General features: G+C 40.9%; 1 protein-coding gene across 6 annotated transcripts in view; it reads right to left on the bottom strand.

Annotated features, from left to right (window-relative positions):
* LOC117953091 (diacylglycerol kinase beta) overlaps window positions 1–10,721 on the bottom strand; it is a 107,753-nt gene that overhangs the window by 70,713 nt on the left and 26,319 nt on the right. For 4 of the 6 annotated variants that reach the window (XM_034885853.1, XM_034885856.1, XM_034885854.1 and 1 more), the window contains 8 exons: window positions 8,564–8,626; window positions 7,517–7,783; window positions 6,727–6,873; window positions 6,253–6,302; window positions 4,171–4,245; window positions 2,621–2,740; window positions 1,768–1,885; window positions 473–561 (listed from right to left, as the gene is read on the bottom strand). In XM_034885853.1, coding sequence (XP_034741744.1) covers window positions 473–561; window positions 1,768–1,885; window positions 2,621–2,740; window positions 4,171–4,245; window positions 6,253–6,302; window positions 6,727–6,873; window positions 7,517–7,783; window positions 8,564–8,626 — 929 coding nt within the window. The remainder of the gene's footprint in view (window positions 1–472; window positions 562–1,767; window positions 1,886–2,620; window positions 2,741–4,170; window positions 4,246–6,252; window positions 6,303–6,726; window positions 6,874–7,516; window positions 7,784–8,563; window positions 8,627–10,721) is intronic. The other 2 variants (XM_034885857.1, XM_034885858.1) reach the window with 1 other exon arrangement.

Genomic DNA, 10,721 nt, shown 5'->3' with positions numbered 1-10,721 from the left:
AGGTCTATATAAAAGAGACTTCAGATACAGTATCAGGGGACCACTAAGGTCTATATAAAAGCATCCAAAGAGTACCATGTCATGGAACCTTTAAGGATTTTATAATTCATTTTCTGTTGATAGGGTATCAACCAGTAGACAATTAAAAGAAAAAAAAATGTATTGACTGGAAGGAGTTTTGCCAGAGAACTGACGGCCAGTGGTAACTTTTAGTCACGGCCCATATCTGAAGCTCGGCAGACGATAATCAGCGTGTGAACTGAGCCAGAGAAACTGCTCTTTAGAGCCGAATGACGTCAAAGCTAAAATACATAGGATATTGACAAGATGCCTCCCAGACCATCCCATGATCCTCGCTGCCCTGTTGAACGGAACCATGAGCCAGTGGGAATCAGCTTAACAGACTGGTCAGTGTTCCTGTCTCACAGTGTTAGCAGAATCAAAACCTTTCATGCGTCGTTTTTAAACTCACGTTAGTGTGTCTCCGTGACTTGGCGTAGGTGCTGATGCAGGCAGCGATGTCTTTGGACACACAGCGTTCGTGCACTGTGTACTTGCATACTGTGGGAGAACAACACCAGACAACAGTTTTTAAACCGCTGGGTACTTCACATCGAGCGCTGCAGCTAAGGTTTGTTTTCAAACCAATAAATCTGTCTATGATTTTCCCGATCAATCAATTAGTTGTTTGAAAATGGTGAAAAATGTGGATCAGTGTTTTCGCAAAAACCCAAGACGAAGTCCACAAATGTCTCGTTTTGACCACAACTCAAAGAAATTCAGTGTTCTGTCACAGAAAAGAGAAGAAACTAGAAAATATTCACATTTATAGAAACTGGAATCAGAGAGTTTTTTTAAGACTCAAACCGATTTATTATGTCTTGTTTTAAAACCTGCATCTAAAAAACATGGCTCGCAGGGAGTTTGAGGAAAAGTTTAACAAATCGGAGTTAACGTCCAATCACGAGTACTTTCATTCAACGCCAGCCTGGAGAAATGCTACCTGGCTGAGATCAATCAGTAATGGAATTACACCCGATAACTTTGTTGATGTTCGTTTAATGTTGGCTGTAAGGGATTTTTATTTAAAAAATTTGACTCAGAAGCACTCGGGCACAGCCAACGACTTACATTTGAGTCAGATGCAGATGGCTGTAAATGGAAAAACAGATAAAGATGGAGGATCAGATAAAAACAGAAGGACTGAGTTGGAGAGGAGAGGAAAGTCAGAAAGTATAGAGATAAAGAGATTTAACCCTTCTGTGGTCTTCCCGTCAAAATTGAAAATCAGCACTTTTGTTTAACGCTTTTTATCAATGTTTGCCACTTTTTCTTATGTCTTTGACCCTTTTTCAACACTTTTGACGCTTATTTTTCAATGTTTGTCACTTTTTTGACGTTTTCAACACTACGTAATACTAACCTATCACCTTTTACAATTAGCAGAAATTAGGAATTATTTAGACTAAAATTAAAGGAAAGTATGTTGATGGATAATCAGAGACTGGAATATGTCAACTTTTACTCAATACTATTTGGAAACCACTTCAATTGTTTTTTTTAGATGCTATAAAATTATATAAGACGCCCCAAAATTAATGAAAGTACAGATTAGTACTTGCCAATGAGCGTTGTGTGGAATCAATCATGTTATTTTGGGTAATTACAGCTGGGTAGTTGAAAATGGGTCAATTTGACCCGAGGACAACATGAGGGGTAAAAAAAGCAGACAGACAGACAGACAGACAGACAGACAGAGACACTCACAGGAGCAGCAGAGGCCCTGCTTGCGGACTCCGAGCAGCATGGTATGGCAGTAGTTACAGTAGGCTGGTTTGTTGAAGTGCTTCAGACGCCAAACATGTTGCCCATCTTCCTGTACATTCTAGGATGAGACAACACAGGATGGATGAAGCATTGAAAGTATCATTTCGTTGGCTTGTCTTTCAAGGACTTTGGTTATTTTTGTTGAGAACCCAAACTGTGTCGTTGATCATAGGAATGGAGGCAGGCACAACTGAGATTTTATAGTTTCACACATATAATACATGTTTGGCTATCTCAGCTCATCATTTCTTAAAGAAAATACTCCTCCGCATTGGCAGTTTGCACATTGTATCACTGGTGGTAATTGTTCTGCTTTTGCTCACACACATGTCCCTTACTTCGTCATAGTTCAAACTGAAGGTCGCGTTTAATCTGCACTTCCTGTTTCCCTTACACACAGAGAGTAGGTCTTTTATCCCAGATGCAATAATTCCGTTCAACAAACTACAATAAACTTGAATATGCGAGTCTAGGCTTTACACCTTGGGTATGAATGAAATGAGTGTACAATTGGGAGATCTTTGTTCTGTTGATGTGATTTTTTTTCATCTTGTGGACATGTTTTGTGTTTAATATTTTTCTGGTTGAGACCAAAGGCAGTTTTCCTTTACTGCGGAGAAAGAGGGGAGATGACATGCAGTAAAGGGCCGAGGCCTACGTGGGGCGCATGCAATACCAGTTGCGCTTTAGTCCACACTTATTATATGACGTTCTAAATTTCCAAAGGTTTTAATGCATTAACATTTAGTCAAATCTATTACACACAGACAGACACACACACACACACACACACCGTTTCCATGCCCAGCAGGACCAGTAAAGGGATGGTGGTGAGGCCTCCTCTGATCCACTCCTCCAGTGTGACTGTCCCGTCTCTGTCGTAGTCAATCTCTTCCATCATTTCCTTCAGTATCTAAAGTAACAGACATACAATATTAAATGTACCCATACATATACACATATATACATATACATATATACACACACATATATATATATATATATATATATATATATATATACACACAAACATATAAAAAAGTCACGTATATCTTAGCAGAATGTTGAAAAATGTAGCGTTTCCTTCACAAGAGAAGCCATGTTACCCTGTTGGCATGGAAACGTTTTGAAGTGACGTAATCACACGATAAGACAAACAGTCTATTTTTCATCAAACTGCAGTTTTTGCAAGTTCCCTCAATTTCATTGCGTAAAATGGCATAAATATCCTGCATATTCCATCACATTTTTGAAGAAAACATGCCTCATAATCAAGGATTTCTGCCCGCGACAATCACAAAAAACTCTTTTCTGGACTGACTGATAAACAGTGGCAAGCATTCCACAGACAGAGGCAAGCGAGCTACACGGAACAGCAACAATGATTACACAGAGACTAAATACACAAGTTAACAAGAGTTAACAAGGGACAGGTGACACGAGGGCTGGTGAACAGGTGAAAGACATCAGACAATCACAGGGGTAGGAAAACCAAAAGACAGGAAGTAAAACAAGACAACACATAAGAGAACAGAGCGAGGCTACAAAAAAAAACAGGAAATAGAAAGCCAACAGAAAACACAAAACCGACTAAACACAGAAACTTGAGACTGGACGAGACGTAACACTATGACACTATTCAAGTAAATTCATAATATTGTGCAAAAATTCAAAATGTAAACAATAGACTGAATAGATCTTTGTCCTAGAGGAGAGCAGGTGTTTTCCTCAAACAAACCAGTCTGCCTCTGTAACACGGACAGATGCCGTGCAATCTGTTTTAACCCTCATGTTGTCCTCGTTTTCTTTTTATTTATTTTTTTACTATCAGGAACTTGGTTTTCTTTCAACCAAATTGCCTAAAAATAACATGGATGCCACACAATGTTCTTTAATGTATGCAAATGATAACTTTTACAGAATTGTGGTTGATTTGTTGAATTCTATGGCATTTTAAAAGTGTCCAAAACCTCGGAAGAAATGGAAAAAAAAAAGACAAAAAGCGATGAAAAAAACAGAGAAATTAATTTTTATGTATATTATCATCCCATTTTAAGTTTTTAGGCTAGGAATATATGATTTATTTTTTTAAAGCGTAAAAAACCCCAGCAAAAACATCAGAAAAAGGACCAAAAGATGATGGATGATGGGAAGACAACACAAGGGTTAAAGCTTTTTTGTGATTGTTTTTCTACCTTTTTGAAACTCAAATCCACTTTCTTTGTATCATTCGAGGTTCCATTCGGTATAAAGGGTGTGGAAATCATGAACCTTCACACAGGGGCTTGTTTACATTTCTCTTCTTTCTGCTTTAGTGCAGTGGAAGAGAGTGGGTTTGCTCACCGGTCGCAGTTCTGTTGAATCCCACTCCAGATACTCTGCCACATGCACCATCTGATTGATGATGCGATCCAGCTCCTACAGAAAGAAAGACATACCACATAGGACAAAGAGATCCTAGCTTTACCTTCTGCTAAAATAATCAACTCTCATACACTTCAAACATGGATGACAGGCATTAAAAGGCTTTAAACTTGTTTAAAAGGAATTCTCGCCTATTTGCCAAACCCAATGGACCCAAATGGATAAGTTTATAACTTAATGCTCCATTGTGTAATTTGTTGAGTTGAGTCTTAGCAAAAACCTTTTCTTTCACAAATATGTGCTCATTCATGTGTAATTACTTCCACCAACTAATCAAAGTATTCTCGTAAGCGTAGAATCTGACATTCAGAATCATTCAGAATGCATAGGAGCAACTTGCTCTCATATTTTCTGCCATGTGGCGTCTCCATCTTTATAAAACATTAGCCAAAGAGTGACATACATCAGCGGTTCGCGCTTTTACACTCAGTGGCAGCGTAACGAATGCCAGGGATGGGGAGAAGATTACTGAGCGACTGCCGTCAGATATGAAGACGCCTATTCTCTAGGAAATGCAGCTGAGTCACGAAGGAAGTTAAAAAGATAATTAGAACGACAACGTGACAGGCAAAGCAATAAGACCAAAGTTAATACTCCAAGATGGAAAGAGCGGGGATTTTAAAAACCAAAGTTGCCTGCTTTCCTCCTTAAAGGTAATTCTGCCTATTTCTGTAAATTCGGCTAAACATAGCATGGTTGAGCATAACGCTACAACGTCTAGGATACTTTTTCTCAAGTCAATGATGAAAAAGGATTGTACATAAACGTAATTATATGTGTCGTGATTCCCCTGGCAGACAACTCACATTATGTAACACAGACCAGCTACAGCTAGAACAGCTGCTGTAAACAATGGCGACGTTTCATTGACATTGTTCATACTGCTCAGAGAAATATACTAAACACACAAACCTCTGTTGCTTCTCTCTTACGCTGTGAACATTGCTTTACACTATCAATCTCAAACAATATGCAGAATAACAAAAGCACTGATATTTTACTAACATTAGCTTGAATGTGTTTGGGAACCTGATAGCTGATGTTAGCAATAAAATGGTACCAAAAACTATTATAACCTAAACTATTATTACACTTAAACAAGGTCTCACAGACGCTAATTGTTGTGTTTGTGCTCGGAATTGGAGGAGGAAACCATTTATTTGCATTTTTTTTTAAATATGTTAGGTCTTTAGGTGTTTGTGTCAGTAATCAGGCCAATTACAACAGATGGTCAGTCTGACATCATGCTGCCAGAACTCATTACTATTCATGAACTCGCCCAGTTGCGCTGGGTAAAGGATGTTGATAGCCAGGATCTCATTGGCTAGCTGTTAGCCAATCAGAGTCAAGCGGCTTAGCTTGTTGAATAACAATGAGAACTGGCACAATTAAAACCGGGGTTTCCTACAGGCTTTCTATACCATGCTAGAATAGCTTGAAACAAGGTAACCAAGGCATTTTTTTACACAAAAATGTAACCGAGTCCATGGTAGAAGTTACCAACACTTACCACAAAGTAAGGACATACATGTGGCAGGGCACCTTTAAGTCTTCTAGTTTCTGTGGATCTGCTTGTTTAGCATGTGGCTAAAACAAAACCTAAACTACATCAGTTCAAACATGGTTCATAGTCCTCATCTATGATACGTAATATTTGGACAACATTAACTAACATTGACATTTTATGTCACACTAACAACATATGTGTTCAGTATCAGACCTCTAGGCCTTACCATAAGGGAGCTAGGGAGTTTTTTAGTTTAGTTAGTTTGTGAAGTCTGCATGTACATGTTTATATGATCACTAATATTAAACTGAGCAGAACAATTTACAAATAAGCTCATCTAAACACAACAGCTGTATCCGGGTGTCCAGGTGTGTATTCTTCTAGCTGCTGTGTGCTAGGGGCAAAGAGAGAGAGACAAGACACAGAGAGAAAGATGGAGAGGAGGAGGGGGGAAGGGAGACGGAAAATGTGCAAAAGCCAAAAGGGACACTCACCGAGCTGTCCAGAACCCCGTTGCCGTCGGTGTCATACAGCCGGAACATGACTAGAGGGTAACGAGAAAACAGAGATCCCAAGATGACTGAGATACCAGGGTAGATATAGTTAGTGTCTCTGAAGCAACATTTGTTCTCAGACTCTCTCCAGATGGCCAAGGGGTTAGAGAAGTGGAGCGTGCTAATTCCGTACTGAAGCACAGGGACCAGTTAGAAGAGATTAGCCTTGTCGGTGTGCTCCAATATAGCCTTAAAGAAGTCAATTGGGCACAGCAGGGAATATGCATGACACTGACCTGCCCTGTGTTGAGGTGTAACCACCATATCTTTTCTTGTTGTCAACCTGAGCTGACATGAGACCAGCGGTGTTAGTGGCCCGAGCACATTAACACATTTCATACGACAGCTGCTCAGACTCGACATCCCCCTGAGAGGAGCTGACCCTTTCCCGAATCCCCAAGCCCTGTCACTCACACTCCAGCTTGTCCTCCGGCGTCCCTCTCTCCAGCAGGGAAAGGTAGCAGACGATGTCCTTGAGAAAGACCACCTGGGGCGGCGGGGAGCCTTTCTGGGGCGACGGACTCCTCCGCAGTGACAAATGCTTCTCGGAGTGGCTCCTCTCTGTTGATGTACAACACAAACGGTCAAAGTGACTTCCAGCACCCATTGCTCTTTGTACTCCGCTGTGGCTCCTCTGGTGAAATCAGTAGAAGGAATTAAGTAAAGGCACCTGTAAATTACACATTCAAGTATTAGTCTATCCGGACCTAGCCTCCACAAATACAATACCTTATAAAGTGTTTTCTATTTCCAAATACATTTTGTGTTATTGTTAGTGACGTTGAATATACAGTAGAGGTTTAACAGACAGTAGTTAATCCCTGATCCGTACTGATCCCCCAGAGGTGAGAGGGAGGCGGGGGGGTATTTTGTGTTGTGTTTAAAATGTTCTAAATGAATCTAAGTGAAATTAATATTTTATCATTACAGACAGAAAGTGGGCTACCAAAAAAAAACAGTACTAAATTCCAGGTACTGATACTGGTACAACAAATGGAACAGGAAAACCAAGAACTCAACTTGAATGTATGTTGCTTAAAAGTTATAAGTGAGTTGATGAAGTGATGCCCTCTGACCATGAATAAATATCAGATGCAAATCTTTGAGTATTACGTTTGAGAAACCCAGGGCTATTAACTGAGAGCGTGTGTGTCAAGAAAAAAATCGAGAGAAGACAAGAGACTGTCAGTGTAGCTAACCTCACCTGGTGAAAGTTTGGGGGACACTGGCGACTTGGCAAGACCAGTGTTGGGGCTCAGGGCATTGCTGCTCGCCTCGGAGGTTTTGACCTGGGTGCTAGGTGATCGTTGGGGACCTCCAGGTGTGCAGGCCCCCGTCCCTGAATGCTGCGAGGAGGAGCGAGATAAACAAGGGGGGGTGTTGGCTCCCGAGCCTGCCGCTGCGCTCATCACACTGGAGTGCTCCGGTGTGTGCCGGCCCATTGCGGACAGGATGCTTTTCCCGTTCATCCCTGTTGGTGCGGACAATGAACAAGACAGACGGAATAACAGTAAGGGGACAGAGAGAGAAAGAAAGGACACATGAGTTGGAAAGAAATTAAGAAAATTATAGGAGGGGATGCAATGCACAGAGAGTTGTTTAACTTTTATGGAGCAACATAAAGAAACACTGTACAACAATCCAAATTACAGAAGCACAATATGAGGAAAATTGTTGAATATTCCTAACAACGATATTACTTGATTGATGAATAAACAGATATGAAAGTGTACTCAGTTCAGCTGCTTTCGGTTTTCTGCTAAAATACAAAAAAAGCAAAAAGAAAATGATTATCAGCAATATTTAAGTGAAGAAATTGAACATTAATCTGAAGGAAAAACGCACCATTAAAAAAAACAAATGATAGTTACATTTTAAGGTGCAGTTTTGTGCTGATACTCTTTCAACTAACCCAAAAAGTGACATTGGCGATATACTGTATGTTTATAGTGCAAATCGTTATCGCATTGACTTTTCAAATAAATGAAACTGTTTATTGTGCAGCTCTAATCCACATAGGCTACCACAGAACTCAGGATGCGTAGAGTGAGAGGAAGCAGATGAAATTACAACACTGCGTTAAAACCATTCACAAAGCATTAAGTCATACACTGACCCACAGACAAAATACCATAAACTCACATCGACACAACTAGAGCACACCAAAAGGGGAGCAGGAGGTTACAGCCAGCAGGGCTCTTGTCCCATTACATCACCCTGATGATTTGGGCTACTCGACCTGCTCCGGTACCTGTAATGGGGGCACAGGCCACTTCGGTCTGAATAGAGATGCCTGCGTCAATGGAACGGGCCTCTGTGGTCAGTCATTGTTTTTAGAAGAAGAAGAAAAAAAGACATCGGCAGATGCAGCAAGAATGAGTGAGCAACAGTGAAGAAAAAGTATGTTCTTTGTATATTTGTTTGTTTATATTGTTTACAGAAACCAAATGGCTTAAAAAATATGGCAAGATAAATGTACAGATCCAATGTACAGACAGTACATCGGAATAACAGCCCTATTTTTGGATCTTTTGTTGAAAGCAGAGAGCTAATGTTTCAATGCGTCATCAGTGAGGCCGCTACTGTATTACAGTATACATATAGGATTATTAGGAACACCACACTAACAATGTGTTTGACCCCCTTTCGCCTTCAAAACTGCCTTAATTCTACGTGGCATTGATTCAACAAGGTGCTGAAAGCATTCTTTAGAACTGTTGGCCCATATTGATAGGATAGCATCTTGCAGTTGATGGAGATTTATGGGATGCACATCAAGGGCACAAAGCTCCCGTTCCACCACATCCCAAAGATGCTCTATTGGGTTTAGATCTGCTGACTGTGGGGGGCATTTTAGTAAAGTGAACTCAATGTCATGTTCAAGAAACCAATTTGAAATGATTCGAGCTTTGTGACATGGTGCATTATCCTGCTGGAAGCAGCCATCAGAGGATGGGTACATGGTGGCCAAAAAGGGATGGACATGGTCAGAAACAAAGCTCAGGTACGCCGTGGCATTTAAACAATGCCCAATTGGCACTAAGGGGCCTAAAGTGTGCCAAGAAAACATCCCCCCCACCATTACCCCACCAGCACCAGCCTGCACAGTGGTAACAAGGCATGATGGATCCATGTTCTCATTCTGGTTACGCCAAATTCTGACTCTCCCATCTGAATGTCTCAAGAGAAATCAAGACTCATCAGAACAGGCAACATTTTTCCAGTCTTCAACGGTCAAATTTTGGTGAGCTCTTGCAAATTGTAGCCTTTTTCCAATTGTAGTGGAGATGAGTGGTACCCGGTGGGGTCTTCTGCTGTTGTAGCCCATCCGTCTCAAGGTTGTGCGTGTTGTGGCTTTACAAACGCTTTGCTGCATACCTCGGTTGTAACGAGTGGTTATTTCAGTCAAAGTTGCTCTTCTATCAGCTTGAATCTGTCGGCCCATTCTCCTCTGAACTCTAGCATCAACAAGGCATTTTTGCCCACAAGACTGCCGTGTCCTGGATGTTTTTCCCTTTTCACACCATTCTTTATAAACCCTAGAAATGGTTGTGGGTGAAAATCCCAGTAACTGAGCAGATTGTGAAATACTCCCACCGGCCCGTCTGGCACCAACAACCATGCCACGCTCAAAGTTCCTTAAATCACCTTTCTTTCCCATTCTGACATTCAGTTTGGAGTTCAGGAGATTGTCTTGACCAAGACCACACCCCTAAATGCATTGAAGCAACTGCCATGTGATTGGTTGATTAGATAATTGCATTAATGAGAAATTGAACAGGTGTTCCTAATAATCCTTTAGGTGAGTGTATATTCTCTATAGTCGTTCAGGCAGCATAATTGGTGGCAATATTGCTCATTTTATCTCCTTCATCTGACATAAAGGCCTCCTGTTGATGAATAAAAACAATCTAAGTCTGTATCGCTACACCCATCAGTCCTAAAAGAAACAACAGAAGATCTCAAAGGAGTCAATCAGTACACAAGCCAGACTGGCTCAGGTCATGTTATTGGAGACTGCCACCAGGTGGCAGTGCAGACTGTCTCAGCTGTCCCCCTGTGACACACTCTGACGCAGCAGCAGAATCCACACAGGTATTCAATCTTTTTTTTCTCCAATGTAATAAGAACATACACAGCATGTCACCTGTAATTGGACTTCCTGTGTCAGACTCATGATTTGAATGTATCATATTGCTGATGCACAGACAGGCAGCAGCAATGTGAGCAGCCCAGTTTATATTCCTGCCTGTGTACATTGTTTGAACCTGGAGGATCAAAAAGGACATGAACTAAGAGCAGATAAGAATCCCTGTCTAGATGTATAGTTATTTTATATAAATTGACAGTAAGTTATTTAGGTTTTCTGCACAATGTGTATACAGTATGACAAGTGAGCTGCTAGATTA

Source organism: Etheostoma cragini, chromosome 11 (assembly GCF_013103735.1).
Source record: "Etheostoma cragini isolate CJK2018 chromosome 11, CSU_Ecrag_1.0, whole genome shotgun sequence".
Taxonomy (NCBI): Eukaryota; Metazoa; Chordata; class Actinopteri; order Perciformes; family Percidae; genus Etheostoma; species Etheostoma cragini.
Note: the sequence above shows the minus strand (reverse complement) of the source record. Positions and strands in the feature narration are given on the sequence as shown.